We start from the raw sequence: 22,717 nt of genomic DNA, 5'->3' as shown, positions 1-22,717 counted from the left end.
CCCTCAGGCCACAACAGCCACTGTTGGCTCCCTGGGCCTTTCTTGCAAGGACCCTCCCTTTCCAGCTAACCTAATGATCCACTGGTCCACTGGGGTATAGATGTGTCCCCTGGCTTTCTTTGTGCTAAAACTTGGTGTATTTCCTATGGGAATAAGGCATTTGGGAGACCAAGACGTGTCTGATTGAAAGAGGACAGAACAAAACTCATTAAAATTAGAAAAGAAAAAAAAAATGACTTGCTGGCCAAACTTTTGCAAATCTGAGGACTAGCCAGTGAAACTGAATTATCTGGGGAAGGGGTGGGATGTGGGAGAAATTGCATGCTTTTGTGTATTTTAGACAAAATGAGTTCATGATCCTTCTGCCTCCAGTTAGTATACAGGTGAGGATATAAGTTAAATCATAAGTTTAATACAGTCCCCACAATGAAATCCCAGAAAGTGGTCCTTGCATCGGCAGTGTGATGAATAAGTCTGGACATTGTGAGTCTACAGACTTCCTCAAGGTGGTGACTTTAGAGGTTATAAGAGATTGCAAGGACCAGGGATGCCCGGGCCACCGTCCAAGTTGAAGATAGCTATTATATTCAACCAGAGTCTACCTGAATATCTCTAGAAATAGACGACACTCTTCTTTCAAAGAAAGCACCTCTGGCTTTGAAATTGAGACAGTTATTTCCGTAGAGAACAGACATTTATTGGAAATTTTTTCTCATCAAGAATAGGAATATAGTCTTCTGTGTCTTCCACCCATTGCTTCTGATTCTTCCCTTTGTATCACAAGAGCATACCTCCTGCCCCCTTTTAGTGAATGATAGCCTTCAGAATTCAAGGACTTTTCAATCCTGGTAATGTATCTTCTGGTTTGCTCCCTCCTTTGCTAAGGACACACTGTTCATTGATAATGCACCTTAAAATCGTATTAACTTTTTTCTTTTTTCTTTCTTCCTTCCTTCCTTCCTTTCTTTCTTTCTTTCTTTCTTTCTTTCTTTCTTTCTTTCTTTCTTTCTTTCTTTCTTTCTTCTTTCTTTCTTTCTTTCTTTTTCTCTCTTTCTTAAGAGAGACAAAGAACAAGGGCAGGGAGGCAGAGGGAGAGGAAGAGAGAGAATCCTCAGCAGGCTCCATGCCCAGCACCAAGGCCAATGTGAGGCTTGATTCCATGACTCTGAGATCATAACCTGAGCTGAAATCAAGACTCAGATGCTTTACTGTCTGAGCCACCCAGGCACTCCTCTGGGGTGTCTTATGTAAAGACATTAATTCTAGTCACCAGGATTCTGCTCTCATTACCTAATTATTTCTGGAAGCCCCCATTTCCAAATACCATTACAAGGGGGATTTGATTTCAATATAAGAATCTAGGGGAGACACAAACATTCAGTCTGTAGCACTGTCTTACAATTAATTAAAAGAAGCTCAAATACTCAGTCCTTTTCATTTTTTTAAATAATAAATTTACTTTTTATTGGTGTTCAATTTGCCAACATACAGAATAACACCCAGTGCTCATCCCGTCAAGTGCCCCCTTCAGTGCCCGCCAATCAGTCACTCAGTCCTTTTCAAATGAATGCTATTGTTAAGCCTCACGGTGTCCACACTACCCATGTATTGTCGTTGCTGTTAGCATCATTTACCCTACAAGGGCAACATAACTCTGTCCCTATTCAATGCAACACGAATATAAACCAGAGCAGCACATGACCCCAGTTTCTGCTTGGCTTTGCATTCAGGAAATGCAGACCACAACCAAAAATAATTAAAGGAGCAGCACTCTGCATTTGTCTCTCAAATAATTTGAAAGGAAACCCAGTTTATTACCCACAATATCACTTGTCAAGGAGAAACCCCTTTTCCTTCCCTCTGGGGTCCTTTCTCATCCCAGCGCTGGTGTCGGGCATCTCACTCTGTCCCTGAAATTCTCTGGGGCACCCCCCATCCTCTCCCCCTGCTCCTGTCTTGCCTTATTTACTCCCCACCAGAAGTAACCACCTGTCTTCTATCACACCCCTAGCAATGGGACACCTGTCTTCCCAAATATCCCCAGAAACCATGGAGCAAGCATATAGAATCCCCTTGGGAATATCTAATTTTAATCTGCTTTTCTTAATAGAAATTCTCAGGTAGAGCAAACCCTCATTACAACTTCAATTACATCATTACATCAACTTTGTCTTTTGTCTTTGGCTATTTTTTTTTTTTTCAGCTTTTTTGGTAACTGGAAGGAACACCATGGCAAAAGATGCAGTGAAGACATACAGTAGTTCAGACTTTGGTATTTGTGAAATCCTCCTCCTCCTCATGGGGCTAATCTGCTGGAGTGAGGATCCTGCATCTTGCAGGAATTACCCCCTAGTATAGAAAACTTTCTATAAGTGAGCTGCAGGCTGAATGTAGGCCCCTCTGTCACTCAACAGGTCTCTGTGTGTCCCTGTCTGTCCCTAAGGACTCACTGTGTCAAACCCTTAATTGGAGAGCCAGTTGGCAGATGTGGACACTCTCCACACCACCTCCTGCTTCGGGGCTGGCTAACATCAGCCGTGAAATATGTTCATGCCTAAGTGATTCCACCTGAAAAGTAATTGGCTGGCTGCAGCCAAGGGGCCGTAAATCAACTGTTTATTGTCTTTCCTCCACTTCAACTTATTACAAGCTTCCGGAGTGGACCAAACCTTACTGAATTTTCATAAATCTTGTCCGTGGCCCCTTGCCTAGGCTCCTGATGGCCTAGGAATCTGCACAGAGGATGTAGGGGTGCATTGAGAGTCAGAGGAGGTGAAGAAGGTGGGGGTGAGGACTGATGCCCGGGGGGGGGTGGGCTCACTGGGGTTACACTACCCCTTTGTGGGAACAGGGCCACGAGTGGTGTGTGTATGGCTGGGTGCCAGGTGTCGAAGTATGCACACCACCACCTCCTATAGCCCCGTGAACATTGCCTGACTACTAGGTGAAGCCCAGATTCTGCAGAAGCCTCTTCTGAGAACAGGATCCAAGGGCAAGGGAATGTTCCAGAAATCACCATTTAGGGGATTATTGGGTTGTGCAGAAAGGAAGGGGAGTGAGGGAGGGTGTGTTCATGAGCAGGTTTCCATGGTGGGCGGATGCCCAGGCCTCACTTCCACAGACACCCGGGGGATGCTTGGAGGGCTGTGGAATTGTTCTCTGAGTGGCGGCAAGGGGGGTGGAGTGCTTACATGCCCACTCCTGTTGGCCAGTGGATGAGGGCTGCTTCCCGGGGGGCGGACTCCCAGAAGCTCCCAGCCTGCCTGGCCCTCCGCCCAAGGGTCCTCCTGTGGCTGCGGAAAGCCCAAGACAAGGCCAGGTGGCTGTGAGTCCGGGTGTTTGGAGAGGGGTGCCGACAGCGTCTGCTACATCACTGTTCTCCTGGGAAACCGCCTGAGCTTCACGGGGTAGAGTGACTAGAGCTAGTCTGGTGCCAGGGCCGGGCCGCACATCGCTCCCCACCTCCTCCCAAACCAGTTCCTATTGCCTGTGTCGCTCGCCCTGTGGTGTCAGCAGGATGAGCAGAATTATTCATTTCCATGAAGGATGGAGCAACTTAGGAGTTCGTCCTTGCATCCTTCCTCTCATGGCATTATGCTCCGAGGCCTTTGGCATCCAGGAGCTGTGCCGACCCCCTGGAAGGGAGCCCTGCTCTCCCTGCCAGCCCCTGTGCCTTCACTGGCCAGGGGCATGGATGGGGAAGCAGCTGTCGGGAGTTCTGGCCTCTTGCTTCAAGACATAAAAAAAAAAAAAAATCCCTTTAATCTCAGGTTGTTTCTGATCTTCCTTTAGCAAGGTTTTAAACGCTTAAAAATGATCCAGCTTAGGCCTGAGGGCAGATCAAAGGAGCCACTGAGCCTGCCCGAAGCCAGGAGCTGGAGGCCAGCAAGGGCCGCATTTCCCCCAACGGCTGTGCTCCCAGAGACTCGGGCCTTCTGGTCCTGTCACTCTCTTTGGGGGTCAAGAGCCAGTCATTTCTGCAGCATCAGCAGGGCTGTTGGGAGGCTACAACAGGATAATATTGCCAGTGATGCTTGGTACCGTGCCTTTGACCTTTCGATGTCGTCAAAATCCTCCCCCTGACCTTTCCTTCCCCTGTCTTGACGTCTCTCTCTGAGGGCCAGCAGGGCAGCCTCACCAGGCAGGTCCTTCTCTCCTTTTCCTGTCAAAAGAGACAAAAAGGTGACACCACTTGCCTGAAGTGACCCTTGGCCTGTGGCAGAGCTCGGGCTGGGCCCCCTGCACTCACGCACGGCGGGCAGGGCAGCGATAGCGACCGGTTCGTGCTCCCCAGCCGCTCCCAGGACAGCGTCCTCTCCCCGCATCTTGGCCCCTGAGCTATGACTCACCCGTCTAGCATTTGTTCTCTGGTTCTTTCTTTACTAAAATATTGCCGACACACGATAGCACATTGGCTTCAGGCTAGAGATTTCAGTAGCCGTTAGTTTCTGTTCCTTGGTTTTGGTTCGATCCCTTTGGTCAGAAGAACCAGGGAGAGGCTCAGGTCAGGCCATCCCAAGAAGTAGGCTGGCCAGGTTCCCTTGAAAGCACTGGGTGTGGCCGTGTGGCCACTTACCTGGCCCTGCTTGGGGACACCGGGCACTTCCCGGTAGCTGCTGCTAAGCTGATGCTCAGGGGATGTGCAGGGCTTCGCTCACTGCCTCACACTCTCGTCCTGTTCTGCATGCAGAGTGAGGCCCCATGGGCAGCAGGTGGAAGAGGTGGGGAGGGTATGAATAGCACGTCACCCCTCAGACCCCAGGGCTCTGTGCATGGCCAGGAGCTGAGTATTCCACTCTTGCTATTTAGATTAAAGTCTTGGAAAAAAATAAAATAAAATAAAGTCTTGGAGTTTTTTTTCATTGATGACAGTTAAGTTTTAAAATAAATTTCCACTGTTGCTTCTGATTGGGAGCCCTCCTTTTAATCTCTGTTGCTAATTTTAATTCCTGTGGCCTACTGAGCACTTACAATGGGCCAGGCTCTGGTTCTGGCCTCGCTCGGCCTCCCTGTTAACCTCCCTCCTAGATTTCCAACCTGGTCTCTGTACCTGGCTTTCTCCAATATCTTCTCCACGCCAGAGCCCGGATTTGAGCTCATCAGTATCTTGGAGACTTCTCCTGAGGGGCACTGCAGGGCCTTCTCACCCTGACAGACCCTAGCTGTCCTTGGAAGCTCTGGCTGCAGACGCCTGGCATTCTCCATGTTAGAGAAAGGAACCTGTTCTTCTTCCACAAAGTCTGACTTCTCCTCTACCAGAATCGTCCTTGTCCCTCCTCTGCCTGTAAACCCATCAGCTTCTTTCTGCAACTTCTCTCACCCAGCACCATCTGGGTAAAGCCTCCCCAAAGTCAGGTGGGTGCAGCAGCTCTGGTGACCCTCAACCCAGACCCATTGAGGCCCCATTATTAAAGGGGTGGTTTTCTTTCCTGGAACTGGCTCCATGCCCACCTGCATCCTCCCCCAAGCCCAGCACAGAGCCTGGCACGTATTAACATTCAGATAAAAGATCGTGGAGCAGAAAATGCCCCTTAGTGTTGCGTATGTCAGTGGGGAGAAGGAATGAGAGATGACCAACCCTCAAAGGAGGGAAACAGTACCGTTAGCATAGCAGCATAGCAGAGAAAGAGGGGAGTACCTAGCATATCTGGAACCTCCTGGGCTTTCAGTTTTGTGAATTTCCATTTTCTGCAGTTATCAGCAAAGGACAGAAGTGCAGGGGTGCATGGGTGTGTGTGTGCATGTGTGCCTATATGTGTGTATGTATATAGCATGTGCACACATACACACAGACTCCATATATACTTATATTTATCAAGGAAAATTTCATATATACCAAAAGAATATTTTGGAAGAATAGCCAAATGAACCCCATGCAGCCACACTTCACTCTGACAACCAGGATCCCTATCCAAGGCCTCCGCTTCCCCTTCACCCTCCACCGTTCTCCATTATTTTGAAGCAAATCCCCAACATATGTCCTTGTATCTGTAAATAATTCCAGTGTGTTTCTGAAAGGTAAAGACTTTTAAATGTGACCAGGATTTCATTATTATACTCCCCAAAGCAATTCCAAATAAATCATCAAATATCCAGTCAGTGGTAGGATTTCTATTTATTCCATAAATGTCATGCCTATGCAGTTCTCCTATTTGAATCATGACCCAAATATAGATAGCAATTGGCTGATTTCTTTTTTTTTTTTTTTAGAGTAAGAGAGTGGGGAGAGGTAGAGGGGGAGAAAGAGAGAGAGAATCATAAACAGATTCCACACCCAGCACAAAACCTAAAACAGGGCTCAATCCCACAAACCCTGAGATCACAACCTGAGCCAAAATCAAGAGTTAGACGTTTAACCCCCTAAGCCACTCAGGTGTCCTGTTGATTTCTTTAAAACTGTTCTCTATTAAAAAAAAAAAAAAAAAAAAAAAAAAAACTGTTCTCTATAAATATATAGGTTTTCCCCTCCATTATGTTTTTCTTTCCTTTTTCAGTTTATTTATTGATGATTTTTTTTTTTTTTTTTTTTTTTTTTTTTTTGGCCTCCTAGAGCTTCCCCGAGTCTGGAATTTGCTAATTTAGTAATTTAACACATTGCTCTGTCCCTGTGTCTCCTATACATCCGTAATTGGGCCTAAAGCCTTGATCAGATTCAGGCTTGATGTGTTTGGCAAGACTTCATAGGGAGTGTGTTCCTCCATTAGGAGGCACATGGTGTCTGGTGGTCTCTCTTGTTGTGATGTTCACACTCTTTGATGTGCAGTGCTTAGATCAATTAGCACATCAAGGGTTGCAAACTGATGCCTTTCTTGTTCTACCAATTCTTTTTTATGTATCTGCTGAAATACTTCTAGATGGAGAGGTCCCTCAATTACAATCGACCTACCCAGTGGTACAATTCATATGGAAGGCAGGATATGAGGGAATGTTCCAGTCTTTCCCTTCAATTACTTTCAAATAAAGACTCAATTCCCTTGCATCTGACAAAAATGATTAATTAGGTGTTTTGTTTTTCATCAATAATTTTGAACTCATGGATTCAAACACATTTGATGTGTTTTAATATAGTCCAGTTATCCATCCCTTTGACGTGAAGGCTGTCTTAGCTGATGCCAGTAGGAGCTCATCTCAGTGACCCTGAGTACCTTTGACACAAGCCCAGCAGACTTTGATAGTGTTCTTGTTCTTTGGAATGACCAGGTGCCCTAGGTTTGTATACATTTCTTGTCCGGATCTGGAATCAGTCATCTCTCCAAGGAGTTGTGTTTCCTTCTGGTGGAAAATGGTATCAAAGGCCAAGATCTGTGTATTGGGATAAAGTGGCTCTTGAGCAAACATGTCAGCGAGCATAATCATGGGAAAGAGGGTTGTGGTTGTTGGAAACTTGTTTAGGCTTCAGCTTAGGAATGCCATTTATTGGCTCTCTCCTCCTCAACACATTGATATTTTGTTTTGTTTTTTTTTTCTTAATTTATTTGAGAAAGAGCACAAGAAAGATCAGAGGACACAAGTGGGGAGCAAGGTAGAAGAAGAGATAGAGAGAGAGGGAGAAGTAGACTCCCCACTGAGCAGGGAGCCGCATGCAGGGCCCAATCCCAGGACCCTGAGCCAAAGGCAGACACTTAACCAGCTGAGCCACCAGGCGCCCCAACACTCTGATATTTCTTAAGAGTGTACTGACAAAATAGTTGTAGGGATGGGCCAGGCCCTGAGTGGCCTGGTTCTTTCCTTAGAGCATCTTTTTTGACTTCTGATCACTCAAGGCACAGTGGCCGTCTAGCACTGTATTCCACTTGAGGAGAACTGAAGCTCACAGAGACGAAGTGACTCACTCAAGGTCCCACAGCTGATAATTGATAAAGCTAAGGTTTAAAATGGATGCCTTTTTGACAACAGAATCCACCTTTCATATGTGGATTTTATATTAAATGACATAAGAGAGGAATTTGGAGCTCGAGCAAAGGAACATGTTAAGTGCTTCAGGTAGATCATGGAGTTTCATCTGGAACCAAAGGTGGCTCCAAGGTGACCTGGCACCGTTCCCCTTGGCAGTAACCAATTGTCCCTCAGTCCTCTGCTTGGAGAATGGGTTCAGTCTCAATAGGCAGATGCTTTGAAAAGAGCAAACCTCAGATGTGTGTGCATTGGTCCATGTGCATCATTGACTTACACCTGGATGAAGCCAATGAGAAGTAATAGAATGATAGAATGTGGCTTCTTTTTTTTTTTTTTTTTTTTGAAAGTGGCTTCTGAGTCAACTAGACCCAAGATGGAAGGGAGTCTCCTGTCTTACCTGCTTGATTTATCTGCTTGACTTGAGACCTCAGGAGACTTTCCCTCCTTTCTTTAAGTGCTCAGCTGTGCACTTAACATGCTGCTTCCTCTGTTTTATCAGAAAGTTCTGGGATATATGTCATAAGCAGACTTTTAGGTTACCTGGCTCATATTGCCAGAAACCTATGCATTTTTGTAAGCTCTTTCTTCCTCTTGGGAGTGTCTGGGGAAATTCTGGGCTCTGCTGCAGGGAGATGTAGGGTATGCTAGACTGAGCAGGAGGTGGGCTAACCCCTTTGTCATGTGACTCCCACTGTGCCTTGGGTAGGTCCTAGTCTCTCTGGCCTCACTCTGATTATCAGTGACAATGGAGGGTGATTATACCTGACTCTGAAGTGCTCATGCTCTAAAATCTTAATGTTGATGGAGTGCCACTTGCTGTGCTCTACAGTGTCCTGACAGCACTGTGCTGGGTGCTGGAGAGACAGTGCTGAGCAAGGAGCTTAGTACCCACCCAACCACATGGCACATGGTCATTGAGTGGGGAGGACAGACAGCCAAGAAGTGATGGCAAACTGAGGCATGGCATCCTGGATGGGAGGCATGGAGGGAACAGGGGACCACCTCTAATGAGCATCCTGGGAGGAGCCAGGGAAGGCTTTCAAAGGTAGTGACATCTCAGCTGAGAACCAAAGTGTGAAAAGAATGTGTCCAGGTAGAAAAGCAGAGCAGAAGCAGAGCATAATGAAGACTCAGGGCAAGGGAGCATTCCAGTCATGGCAGGACCAAAAACTATGCTAATACCTTAATCAATGGCCACATTTTAGCAATCTCTAGAAGCCAAATTCTAAACTGAGGACTTAGAGGGCAGACCCATATGTGTGTATGTAAGAGAGAGAGACACCCCCTTTTAGGAATTGCAGTATCAGCCAAAGCAGGCCACGCCGGGGAGTCTGGCCCTGAGTGTACCCCCAGCCTGTACCAAGCAGGAGGGAGTCACCATATGAAGATGCTGGGATGTTCATTCCCACCCTGCACCCGAGCTACAAACTGGAGATGAGCCCGGGTATCAGGAACCAAGTGGGTGCCAGGATAGGATGGTACCCATTCAGGGGCAGATGGAGGTAGTTCTGGGAAGACCTCCTTGTGCAGAATTCCTGGGTGGGGTGAGCAGGTGTCACCGTGGCTTGCAGGTCGGGGGAGTTAGTTACTCCTTCAAGGATAGTTCAAGACCTGGCTTGGAAATAAACATGACAGCACATTTAAAGAAACATTTCATTCTGACTTGACTTATTTGTTCTGTTTGTTTGTTTCTCAGGGCCCTTCTGGACCACCAGGAGACAAAGGGCCCCCGGTACAGTATGGGTGAAACGAAGGGTTGGGCTTAATGGAGAAATCCTGTTTTAATTAAAGCAATTTTAAAGTGGAAGGGCCAAACTCAAGTGCTATCTGCAAATCCCTGCCATTAAACAGTCCAGACACTGTAGGATATAAGCATATCCTCTGGAATGGTACAAGTAGGAAGGGCATGGGCGATGTTCTCATCCAACATGCCCGTGCTATAGTTGGGCTGACTGAGACGGGCTTTGCTTTTTTTGGCATCTAGGCACCCCAGAAGGACAGCAGGGTGTGATGAGTTTCATCTAATTACCAGCAGAACTAATTTTGAATCCTGGCTTCACCACCCCCAGCCGCATTGTCCTGATTCAGTGGGGGATCTCTCTTAGTCTGTAAAGTGGGCATGTTCAGCCATGGGCCGTTGTGGAGGTCTGTTGGGCTAAATGCCATGAAGGAACAGGAAAGCTCTCAGGAAACATTTGTTCTTAGGAGTAGCTGCCATTGATGATAAGCAGAATGTATGCATTTACTAAGAAAATGTGAATTTCTATAAACTTACCCCAGAGCAAGAGGAGCTGCAGATTAGCACCTATGATGACATGCTTTATGGGTAAAATTCAGTGCACTCAAGTAATTTGCACTCAAGTGATTTCTAAACCAAGAAAATGAGTTTTAATACCCATTTTTGTAGATGAGGAACCGGAGGCCCAGAATAGTTCATTGAGAGGCATCAGATTTCAGAGCAAGTTGCTGTAGTGGAGCAATAAGGTGGATAATACAGGGGATGGGGCTCCCCTGAAGGGGTTGTCATGCAGGGGACCCCTGGGAGGTCACAGAGAGGCAGGGTTAGCTCCAGAGCAGCCCTGTGGCCCAGGCCCTGCACCTGCCAGCACAGATCTACTGATTCCCACCTACAGATCTACGGAAGGAAGACTCCTACAGGAAGTGGGATCCGCAGTGAAAGATATTTGTGAGAATTCCTGATACCGTCCAGAAATTTTCAACAGAATGGGAGGAATTTTCTAACAAAAAATAATAAACATCCTCTAAGTACTGGGCACTGAGCCTCGCATGCTTTAACTTAGGGAGCTGGCTGGCAACCCACCAGACGCAGAGGGGTGAGTCATGGTGAGCTCACTGCAGGCGCTGACCCTTCCACTCTAGAAAGGAGCCTGCACTCGGGGGCCTGGGCAGGAGGGCTCACGGTGAAGGTGTTCTGGAGTGTTCTTTGTGTGTGTAACACACTCACCTCCCCAAGCTTGGGGACGTAAGCGCTGAGCAGAGGCACTTGGCACACACATCATATCAGATTCCTCATAGTAACAGGCCATTTCTACAATGAGAACCAACTATTGCCAAGGAAGGGGGGGGGTCTGATTTTGCTTAAACTGTTGGCAAGTGTCTTACCTTCTTTTTTTCTCAGGGATCCCGAGGCTTACCCGGATTCCCCGGCCCCCAGGGACCAGCTGGCCAGGATGTAAGTAAAGAGCAATGCTCAGCTGAGGTTCTTCTAGACTCCCCTGGAAGCCCACCTCCGCCACCTGCAAGCCTCTCTTGACCAGGAAACCCTCCACTAATCCCTGCCCCTTCCCCAGGAACACTTTTAGATTTTTGCTCTTCTGTTGCCTGTGAGCTATGATTTTGTATTGATGCTTTTGTGTATCTGATGCTTTCAGAACCTCGTTAGCTCCCAGATGTTGTGTGCAACGCCTCCCACTTTTTTGGTCAACTTCCTTACATACCTAGCAGGCCATTTCTGCTAAGATCCAGTGCCCGCCGTGGACTTGCTGTCCATGGGCTTGTTCCTGACCCATCCCTGTGCAAAGGCTTTCCTCTTTCAGGGGTAAATCCCACAGACTTACCCGATGCTCACCGAGGATGACACCCCTTCCCACATTGTGGCAATGATAATCATCTCTTCTCTCCATGCCTGGCCTCTGCTTAGATAGAGCTGAGCTCCAAGAGGAGAGGGAATGTATGTCTTAAGGCATCTCCAGGCCCCTGTGCCAGGCACACGGATGTTGCTCACCACACGCTCTGACTCAATGCGTGGCTGGCAGCGCTGAGTTCCTACGAAGCACAGCTGTCCAGCGCCATTCAGCCGTAGTACTTCTCTTAGACACGCATCTCCCCATCCGTAGTTTCCACTTTGGCGGGGACACTAAATCACCTTCTCCTTCCCTTCCTTGCTTCTACTGTAGAGGAGAAAGTTACCCTCTGCAACCTGTCCACATACTCTCTCATTTCCCTGCCCCAATCTCAATGTGACCTCCTTATACCCAGCCCTCTTTTCAGAGCTGGGCCTTCCACCTGTGTTTAGAGAAGGATGTTGGCAATTTAAGAAAATGTGTGTGTGTACACACAGGGACACGCTCAGCGTGCAGGCACTGTTTTCAGTGTTGCATTTTGAGTAGGAGTTATAGGCAAGGTGGCTTATTCTAAATTATTGGCCACAGTGGACTATTTTCTGGGAAGATTTGAGGGTTTAGCTGAGACTGGAAGCCATGCATTTTTATTGGCACCGGTCTTTGTGGTTGGGTGATCTTTTTTCTACCCAGTTACCCTTGGTGGACACAGAGGTGGGGTGGGGGGTGGCGTGGGCAGAGCGGCTCGGGATGATGTGCTTCACACAGTTAATGCTTCACTTTTCTCTTCTCTTAGGGTGTACCAGGAAATCCGGGAGAAAGAGGGCCTCCTGGCAAGCCTGTATGTCATCTCACTGTTCTGGATGAATATTAACTCCCAGCCAGGGCTCCAGTGGGAATAAAACACAACTCAGATAGTCTGGGAGGCTGAAAGAGGGACTTCTTACAGAGCCATGGGGCAGGGGCTGATCTGAGATGCTGGGGGGCCCAGAGATAAGCCAGAGTGGGAGGCAGACAGGACCGTAGCCTGTTTCCAGTGCAGAGTGAGAGCGCGAGGGTGGGGAGGGGCTATAGCTGTGGGTGCGAGGCCATTGCCAGAGAGCCAGGGCCTGAGCGGGGGAGCAGGGTCTCCTCCCCAGCTCGTCTCCTAACAGTGCCTCCCTCATCTGCCTCAGCCAAGGCCTGCAGGCAATGAGCCCCACGGATGCTCCCGGGGAGCGGCCTCCCCAGCTTGGAACAGGACAGGGAAGGGTAAGGAGTTGGTCTGGGGGTGAGCAAATGGTCCCCAGTGTACATCACAGTGTAAATGGTCCATTTCCTCCCCGTCCCAGGATGTCATCACTGCCCTGGATCCCCCCCCCCTCCTTTTATTTATACAGTGGCAGAAACTTTCCTCTCCCGAGAGAATGGTGGAAGCCGTGGGGTTGCAGGGAAATGGCTGGTCCCAAGTGCTCCCTTCTTGGTGCTCCAGCCCAAGGCTCCTGCGGGCTCCCTCGTGGGCAGCATGTTTAGCCTTCTTGATTAGGTTGCTGTTGCCAGAGAAGCCCCAAGGCTGGGCTAAGTGACCAGGACATCAAGGGGTGTGGGGAGGGGTGGGCTCCAGGGGAGGAACAGTGAGGATGAGCAGTCAGGGTGGGGGGCAGTGCAGACACGGGAGACTGGTCACCGCTGAAGGACGTTACCCAGGAGGGCAGAGACGGTTGCGTCAGGAGTTGGGACTGTGAGGCCCCCGTGGGACTGACTGTACGTCCGGCTCTGAAACAAGGATGCTCACCTGGCAAAAGCTCTCCTTTAGGCTGAGCCTGAGAGTTAGAGTCTCCTTTGCAAGCCTGGCCGCTGCAAGAGCCAGGCGAGCACCCATGGGCGCCATCACTGCCTCATCTGGGTTGCTGGGCCCGCCAGGGGACCTACCTGTGGGACCAGTGGAGGGTCGAGTGAGAGCTTAGGGACAACTCGCTTCCCCTCCTCCTCCACGGGAGCCAGCTTTGCGGCAGCCAGTGAGCCCCCAGAAGCTGCGTCGTTGGCCCAGGGTAAGGCTCTGGTGAAGCAGGGGGTGACTGAGGTTCAGAGCAGAGGCTAAACGGAGGTTCCAGGGACCTCTGCCGAAGCTAGGCCTCGACACCTCTCTGCAAAGAGAAGCCAGCACCATCCACCGACAGTGTGGACAACCAGGACTGTCCCATGGCTGAGCACCTGCGGGGTATGGAGGGAGAGAGGGAGGAAGGAGGGGGAAGAAATAGAGCACCTTTAAATGAACACACTGCCCACGTGTGGTCCCAGGTACAGCCCAGCGGCTCTCAGGGTCTCTTTGCTGTTGCTGGTCAGATAAGGCATTTTTCAGGGGCCCCCAAGACACCCTCAGGCTCCGTGATTCCCTGGGAGGACTCCGTGGGACGGCTCTAAGAACTCAGGAGCACTGTTCCATCACGATGACAGTTCCTTACGGAGGGAGGACACAGGTGACGGCCGGCACAGGAAAATGCACAGGAATAGCCCCAGGGAGACCAGGCCCAGGGCCTCCAGTGACCTCCCCCGCCCCGGGGTGAACTGGTGTGGACAGCACTTCAGCCCCCCTGCAGTTTCCTGGGATCAGATGCATGAGAGAGGGTGGCAGGTGCTGGTAAGAGCGTGACGTGTGGCCCACGAGGGAAGCTCACCCAAGCCTCAGCAGCCGGAGCATCCGAGGGCTTAGAGGTCACCCGTCAGGAGCAGGCAGGGCCAGTCTCTCGAGTGAGTGGGTTTGGATACCCCTCGCCGGCTGCCTTCAGCCTGTACCACACAGTCCCTGCTCCTTGGGGTAGAGTAGGGGACCCGGAGGGTTTCTCCGGTGCTGCGCCCCCAGAATTCCTGGGCTGGGAATCCCCGTGCAGAGAGTCAGGCCCCTAGAGGCGCAGCCTCTGGCAGGGATTCTGGTGCAGTGGATGGGTTGACGGTGAAGTCCATGGGGATCCAGGGAGGAGGACAGAGCAGGGAAAAGCAGGCTTGGCCTGGGCCCAGAGGGGCCGCTGGCTCTGCGGACAGCCGCCCGGCAGGTCCCACCTTGAGTCGAGAGGCCTCTGCGCATCCTGCGCCTACCCCATGAGGTTTACGGAAACGGGGTGCAACAAGACCTTCACAAAACTGTGCCCCAAGGCCACACCGTACCTAGGCTGAGCCTCCCTGGCTGGCCTCTCTGCTTCTGTGAGCGCTGCTGGCCATGTGGTTGGTGATACCGGGGAACCCCATGACGGCCCAGAAACATCCCAGCCTATAGGGGCCCCACAGCACGGTCCCATCCCGATTTGAACAATATAGATCCTCCACTGTTATTAACTTCCCAGGGTAAAACATAAGGCTTCAGGATAAAACCTCCTCTTTCTGCTTCGGAATTAAAGTTTCAATAAACAATATTGCAGAGGTTGGCCTTCCTCCGGAGGGACTGGCTCAGAACCAGGGGTCCCTGGGCTTCGGCGGTAGCAAGTGCATGCAGAGCCCGCTCTCGGCCTGCGGGGCCGGCATCGCTTCGGCACCTGCCCATCTACATCTGTCGGTCCCGATCTCGGGTGTCCACCTGTGTCATAGCCCAGAGGGTGCACAGAGGACCCGCACGCGCCTGCAGTCACTACCAAGGGTGTCCTGAGCAAGCCGGCCTGATGCCATGGTCACAGGGCTTCTGTTAGCCGTAGGGTGCAGCAGCAGCCCCGGGGCGGCGGGGAGGAGGTCAGGAAATGGGGTTTGGTATCCAGGAAAATTGTGCTGGTTTCAGCATTCCCAGGATGCCGGTGTCCATTCACAATTCATAAGCCGGAATGCCAACAGAATCAGGAGAAATCAGCCACTGCACGCTCACGCGCGGCCCCAGGCTTCCCATATTCTAAAGGAAAATCTAACACTTTCCTCTGGAGAATAGATCCTCTGGCTCTCTCTGTCTGCTGCAAAATGTAGAAGTTTGCAAAACACCCTGGCAGTCTACTCCGGTTCTGCCCAGAACTCCCCCTTCCCTTCAGGGTCTGCCTTGATTACTGCTTTCCTTCCAGCTGTGTGTTCTCATACTCTGGTGGGAACCCAGCCTCCACCCCCACCTTGGGCCATTGTGCTGACACAGCACACTCCAACTCAGGGGGTTTGAGTGTGAATTTGGTGACCCGCAGACATCTGCATACCTTCAGAGGCTTTGTAACCACTCTTGACTTCGGGACTCTCTTCCCCAGAGTTAGACACCTTCAACCCGTATGATGCAGGGTGAGGTTTAGGATGCCGTTTCACCTGGGAGAGCTGAACAGGGGGCTTCAAAGTCATACTAGGCTGAGAGCAACAGCCGTTTGCCATCTGGGGGCATCCAGGACGGCCTGCCCCTTTGCCTTCCACAGTACCCGCACGATCTCTCAGGACTTGGTGGGGAGTGGGGAGGGGACACCACAGGAGCCTGGGGACCAGGAGGTTGAGGTCGGTCAACCATGGCTAGGAATGGGAGCCTGTACGGTGGCTGCCTCAGAAGTGGCTTGTTTCCATTGCTTCCCCAGCTTGGGACATAGACAGGGCTGTTTGCATCCTGCGTACACTTTGAAGGCCTTATGCTCTCCGAGCAAGGATGGGATGTACCGTGTGCATGCCTGTGTATACATCTGTTCATTTATTTTTACTTTGGCAGGGTCCCTCCTCACTGCTGTCTCCAGGGGACATAAATCTCTTGGTTAAGGTAAAAAGCCTGAAGTCAACATGCATGCATTTGGAAATGGTGATGGTGGGGACATGGGGGGTGGGGAGTGTGGACGTTTCAATAAGTTGCGGGGTGTTTTTGCTTGAACAACTGTGTGTGAGTATTGATGACAGCAGCCCTGTTTGCTGAGAGCTCACTATGTGCCCGGCGAGGTGCTAAATCCTCCGTCTCATCCAGCAGCCACTGGCCATATGTGTCAATTTAAGTGTAAGTCAATTAAAATTAAATACAGTGAAAAATTCAGGTCCTTGGTCACACGAGCCGTGTTCTAAGTATGTAATAGCCTGATGTGGCTAGAGCCCGCCTTGGCGGACTGCAGATATGGAGCGTTTCCATCCTCCCTGAAAGTTCTGTGTGCAGGGCTGTGCTAAATGCATGGTGTGCATCCCTTACCTGATGTCCACGGTCACTCTGCGAGGTTGGTACTATTTGTGTCGTTGCTTTGTGTGCCAGGAACGCAAGCCCTTGAGGGTGAGTGGCTTTCTGGGAAGGCCGCCCGGTGCTCACTGAGTTCAGAGACTAACCCCACACAAGGCTGTCTCGTGTTCTACAAAGGGGGCCGTAGGCAGAGCCAAACAGCTTGGGTGTGCATCCTGCTGGTGCAAGGGCCAGAGCACAGGGCAGGGAGGTGAAGGCCGCTGCTGAGCCCTTTGGCCAGGAAGGAGACCGGATGTGGGTGCAGACTTCACTGGTTTCCAGAACTTGCTGACCTTGTCCATGAGCACAAAAGGCTCTCTGAGAAGCGGGGCACCCCTCTCGTGAGATCGGGGGAGGACAGTGAGGTGCCCAAGTGCCCGTCCAAGGATGGCTGTAAGCAAGACAGACGGGTAGGGTCTGTGTTTCAGAAAGAACAGTCCCGCTGTGGTGCATAGGGACGACGCTTTTGCTGGCTCTGCGTCAAGCCTTTGTCTTAATTTAGGTGAAACTTGGCATTTGTGTGATCAGCTCCTTCCTCACCTCCTGCATTCTGAACAAGCACTTGGGCGGTGTCAAAAAAGCACAGGATTCCCTGCCTGAGAGTGAGGGAGCAAAACGAGGAAGAGAAGAAAACCTTTTCGGAGAAGCCTGAGACTTTTCATCTCTGTACACATTGAGATGCCTGGGTGGAAAGCTGTACTTTTTATTAAAAAAAAAAAAAAAAAAGGAAGAAGAGAAAGTCTTTCCTGATTTTAATTGACCAGAGAAAGCTTTTTTCATCGTTGAGGGCATGACAAGAAATCATTACCTATTGATTAAGTTCCTTGTTTATTGGAAGCTTTTATTAGCCTAAATCAGTTCTCATAATCCTGTTGCTCTAGAAGGAGCTGGGTTTGCATCAGCCCTGCCCTTCCCCCACAAAGAATTCAACCCCGGATCGTGCCAGTCTTTCTGCCACAGGAATGGGGAGCTTCATGCTTTCCAGCTATAGCACTGAGACAGGTATTTAGTCCAATCGGTGCTCCTTACCTGCTATGGGATGCAGCTGTGTTCTTCAGAGCAGCTGGGAACCCCAGAGGGGACAGGGGCCACCTACATTCAGGGTGGCACCCAAGACTCCCTGGGCCCGTGGAGCTGTGCTTTGCCTGGGGCCCAGTGGGTCTGCCCAGGTCGGCAGAGCCTGCTGCCATCACTCCCTGCTCCACAGTCAGCTGCTGCCATTTTGATGGAGGGTGAAGCCTTCTGGTCTGGTCCAGGTGTCTGGTGGCAGGTCCCTCCCTTGCTGAGAAGGCATCTTTTCATTACAGAATATTTATCTCTGCCCCCAAGGAATTTTATAGCAGCCCATACTTCATTCTGATAGTTGGAAAACTGCCTGGGTAGAAAGTTCATCTCCCGAGTCCCCGGTAAAGAAACTTCTGCAATTGGCTGTGTGCCCAGCGAGGTCATCCTCAGGATGTCTCCATCAGATGGCTCCCTGGGATGAACATTATTTCATCTGATCTTCACAAACGACCCAGTAGGTGGGCACCGTTAAGTCTGCATTTTGCAGGGAGGAGGTTGAGCACAGCTGGGGCAGGCGCGTGTTCAAGGTAAGAGCTGGAGAGTGGCAGAGCCAAGACCAAACCCACCACGTGTCAGACTGCAGACCCTCTGTGCTTAACCCCTCTGTCGCCTGACTACTTCATGCATCCGACCGGATCCCTGAGCAAGTACAGGTGGGTGGGGAGCTGCCTGCCTGTCACCTAGAGGTATGAGAGGTAGGCTGTAGGGCCCTTTGGAAGAGCACTGCAGCGAGGTCTCGGGTATCTGGTGAAAGGTTGGGTAAGATGACCTGGGGGTTATCTCTACTCCTGAAGGGCAACAGCTGCTTTCTTCACGTGGCAAAGACTGTGGCATTCCTCCCTTTGGTAGGCATGTGGGAGTGTGCTTACTTGGTATGCTGCACCATGCTGACTACCAACCCGGTGAGCTGGGTTTGATGAAAACATCTTAGGCAAAAAAAAAAGGAGACAGAGACCAGAGGGAATCAACATTTATAGATTCCACCCCAGGAACCCTGCAACACACCAGGTGCTCTGCATGCACTGTTTCATTTAGAGTTTGCAATAATCCCCTAAGGAAGGAGAATGACCCTATGAGGGGGCAAAAGACTCAAAGGGATTGAGTGACTCGCCGGAGCGGTTCTGTTAAATAGAGGAGTTGGCACACAGTATCGATGAGCAAGGGCATCCGATTGGCAGAGGAGACATGCAACAGGTTCAAGGAAGGAATAGTATGGAAATCATGATGGCGGATTAGCCTCCAAGGTCGTTGTGCCTTCATCATGTGCCAGGCATGGCCTTAGGCATTTTTCATTCATTACCTAATTTATTTTTCACCGGATTTTGAGGTCCTCCATTCACAGGTTAGAGGGCTGAGGCTCAGAGGAGTGAAGTCATGATCCCAGCGGGGGCAGAGGCTCCGGTGTGGTCTGGTTGCAAGCAGGACCCGGTCTATCTGAAGGCATTGGAGGTAGCCGAGGGTCAGGAGGAACTGGGGGCCCTAAGAGCTGGGCGGCCAGAGTGAGCATGGGTGGGACTGCAGGTTGGGGGCTGGTCTCACTGTGCTCCCTGGACCCTGGGACTAGGGGTGCGGTAAGTCCACCACCTGCCCACACTGCACGTCTGGCAATTGCTACGGCTCATCTTCAAGGAACAGTGCTACACAGAATCTGTGACTAAGATAGACCCAGGCTGAGAGCCCTCCAGAAATTGGAAAGAAATAGGTGGTGAGACCTTATATTACACAGATATAGCGTCTAAATGGTATGGATCCCACCATGAAGAATGGTTTCCAGATCACCACTGTGTCCTCTAATGCCAGCAAAATCCCAGTGGTTGGAATTCCTGCTGCCGCCAGGCTAGCCCCATTCCCCACATCAGACACCTGTTATCGCAGTGTTTCATGGGTGCCCTTCATTTTAAAGACCTACAGGAGAAGGTCCAGGGATAAGGGATTTCCTCCCCACTCTGCTACTCTTCCAAACAAAAAAACAGCAATCACCCTCGCTTTGTATACCCCAACATGTGGCACTCCCCAGCCTCTAAAAAATATTCAGCTTCTCAAACCACCCACTAAAAGAAGATGGCACAGGACACTAAAAGATCAGGAGATCAGTAGGGCTATTGGCTGGTTGGTTGGGTCAGCTGGCTCATTCCTGTGTTGAACTCCTGCTCCATGGGAGGCCCTCTGCTCCGGATTGGGCAAGTCAAGATAAAGCAACTCTCCTTCTGTCTTCTGAGAGCTGACACCTTCTCTGTGCTTGGTGGGGATGGGATGGAGCTGTACATGGACAGTGAGGCCAGTGCAGGAGTTCCTGGGGTCGTGGGAGCAGGAGTCCAAAGCAGTCCCCAGTCTGAATTAATCGGGAAGGCATCTTGGTGTCGGAGGCCACTAAAGACTCTTGGAAGGTTGAATGGGAGAGAAACAGGTGAAAGGAAGGCGGGCCATTCAGAGTCACTTTTGTGATGGAAAAACCCCTCCATCCTGAGTTAGAGACCAAGATGAATGCCAAGTCACCTGCAACATGGTCTTCCATAGGAAGGAGTGCAGCTGCCACAGGCCTGTGCAGATGCCTGCAGCAGAGCATCCCAAAGGCCACGGTTAATGCGTTTGTTTTGTGCTAATTGACACCATTTAAGCTTGAACCCTTCAAGATAAGAACTCATTGTGGTCTCAAAGCAGAAAGGCCCAGAGCCCAACAGTGGGGGCTTCACAAGTCCTTTTTCGAGAGAGTCACCAAATGCAGATGTGAATTGAGAAGCCTAGATTATTCCTAGCAAGGAATAATCTGACATTATTCTAAGTGCCTTCTCTATACTATCTTATCAAACATTTATCACAAGGAGAGGGGAGGGAGGATGACAGAGACGCAGCACCACAGGACTATGGGATAAGACACAGGCTGCAGTGTGGTCAAGCCAGCGAGTTTTGCTCCGTACACACTGTGCTCCAAACTGTGAGGTCTTGGGACGACACAGACAAATTAGAAAACATGTTCCCTGGGCCGAGAGACCTTTAAAATCACACCAGGGACAGCACTCACCTGCCTCAAAGAAGTAGAGCAAAGCTCAATTCCCAGGAGCATCGATTAAATACCTACTTTGGACAAAGAATAATGCCAGGCAAGTGTGATTAGATCCGGTGCCTGTCACAGCAAGAAAATCCCGAGGCTGTGTGCCTGTTGCTTCCTTTGTTCTGCTGCTTTGTTCACAAACCACTTAGGCAAACCCAGGAGACAGAGAGCTCAGCTTCCAGCTTTGTTCTGTCTCCCGCTTTAGGAACAGGACATGTTATTTGTAACAATACTAAATGTTTGCATTAAATCTGTACTGTTAATGCTTTTCACTGCTCACAGATCGTGGTGCACTTTTAACAGCACCGTTGCGGGCAATAGCTCAAGCAGTCTGGCTGGCTAGAAGTAGGGAGAAACGAGGTGATGATCCAGCTGTATCAGTGCTAAAATCTAAGATTAAGAGAGAAAAATATGCAAAGTTTGACACAAACACTCCCGGTGATGACTCAGTCCACCTGTTTGTTTTTACATCATTTGCATGGGCCACTTTTGCTTTATAAGTGATTGTTATTTATTCTCTCTCTCTCTCTCTCTCTCTCTCTCAGGATGTGTGCAATGACTGCCCTCCAGGACCCCCGGGCCTCCCTGGCCTCCCAGGTTTTAAAGGGGACAAAGGTCTCCCAGGAAAGCCAGGGAGAGAAGGCACAGAAGGCAAAAAAGTAAGGAGAGAAGGAGACAGTTTGTCTTTATCACTGCGATGAGATGCATCATCTTGGAGATCCTAACACTGCCTCTCTGTCCAGATGGGAAGAAGCAGAGGTCTAGGGGTCATCTTGGGGACCAGCCACCACATGAGTTGTGCGCTGTGCCCATGAGTGCACAGTCACACTCAGCACTACCACCTGCCCACAACCCTTTGCTCAGACATCCTGGATGGAGGGAGAGGGGGCAGGGACATTGCCGCTGGAAATCCGTGAATAGGTGTGCGAGGGCAGTGGCTTGCTGATGACTCTGGCTATGAGCTCCAGACACTAATTCTTGTTTGTTTGTCTTCTGTTCTTGCGACAGGGAGATGCTGGGCCCAGGGGCCTCCCAGGGCCTCCAGGAATAGCTGGACCACAGGTCAGTGAGCCCTCATTAACCTTGTGTGCGTCCATTCTGCTCATCTTACTGGTTCATCTAAGTCTGACGAAGAATAATGTCCAGTGTGGAGCAACGAAGCTTTAAAAATCGTGATGCCCACACTCAAGGTCTAACCATGGCTTCGAGTATCTCAGTGACCTTGGAAAGGGTCACAGTTGAACCTCAGGCTACTCATCTAGAAATGCCTCAGTACTCAAATAATGAAATGAGCTAGGGGATTGGAATAGGTCATAGTCACCGGTTAAGACACGAGCTTTGGGGTCAGACGAAGCTGGATTTGAATCCCAGCCCTGAGTGGAGTCAGAGCTATGTGGCCTTAGGCAAAATCTTTGACCCCTCTGGGCCTCAATTTCACCACCCATGTATGATAAGAATAAAAGCTAGATTCAGAGATTTGTTAGAGTTGAACAAAGTAATGCATAAAAAAAAAAAAAGCTAGTTGATCAATAAAAAACGTTATTAGGGAAGTGCTATGGCAGTGTAGGGTGAGCATTACTGCCTCTCATAGGAGTAACAAGGCACCCATGAAACACGGGCAGGGCAGCTTTGTGCTTTCATAAAGCCAGGGAGACTGGTCTGGGAAAAGGAGCTGTGATCTCAGCCATAGAATGCGAGGGAGGCCCTGACTGCTGAAACAGGTGTCCGGGCTATGGTGTTTGGACTCCTGATGGTGATGGTAGGAGCAGGAAGGGAGGAGAGCTGACCCCCACCCACCCTCACTCCCCTTCCCTCAGCATCTGCACCCTGGAGGCTCCCTGATGCTTGGGGCCTTTGTGCTGTTGACAATGCCTTGACATTCAGGGGCAGATGTGTCACTGTATCTCTTCCTGTGGCCTGGCTGGGACACGACAGCATGGCTTGTCCGACACAAGACCCAGCAGAGAATGATCAGTAGGAGAGAGAGTTCAGGAGTTGCATCTCTGG

At 50.2% G+C, this 22,717-nt stretch overlaps 1 protein-coding gene across 7 annotated transcripts in view; it reads left to right on the top strand.

The window, feature by feature from the left end:
* COL22A1 (collagen type XXII alpha 1 chain) overlaps positions 1-22,717 on the top strand; it is a 260,407-nt gene that overhangs the window by 179,966 nt on the left and 57,724 nt on the right. For all 7 annotated transcript variants that reach the window (XM_077847369.1, XM_077847367.1, XM_077847366.1 and 4 more), the window contains 6 exons: positions 9,593-9,628; positions 11,036-11,089; positions 12,274-12,318; positions 16,108-16,155; positions 21,256-21,369; positions 21,719-21,772. In XM_077847369.1, the coding sequence (XP_077703495.1) occupies positions 9,593-9,628; positions 11,036-11,089; positions 12,274-12,318; positions 16,108-16,155; positions 21,256-21,369; positions 21,719-21,772 (351 nt within the window). The remainder of the gene's footprint in view (positions 1-9,592; positions 9,629-11,035; positions 11,090-12,273; positions 12,319-16,107; positions 16,156-21,255; positions 21,370-21,718; positions 21,773-22,717) is intronic.

Source organism: Canis aureus, chromosome 14, assembly GCF_053574225.1.
Source record: "Canis aureus isolate CA01 chromosome 14, VMU_Caureus_v.1.0, whole genome shotgun sequence".
NCBI lineage: Eukaryota > Metazoa > Chordata > Mammalia > Carnivora > Canidae > Canis > Canis aureus.
Note: the sequence above shows the minus strand (reverse complement) of the source record. Positions and strands in the feature narration are given on the sequence as shown.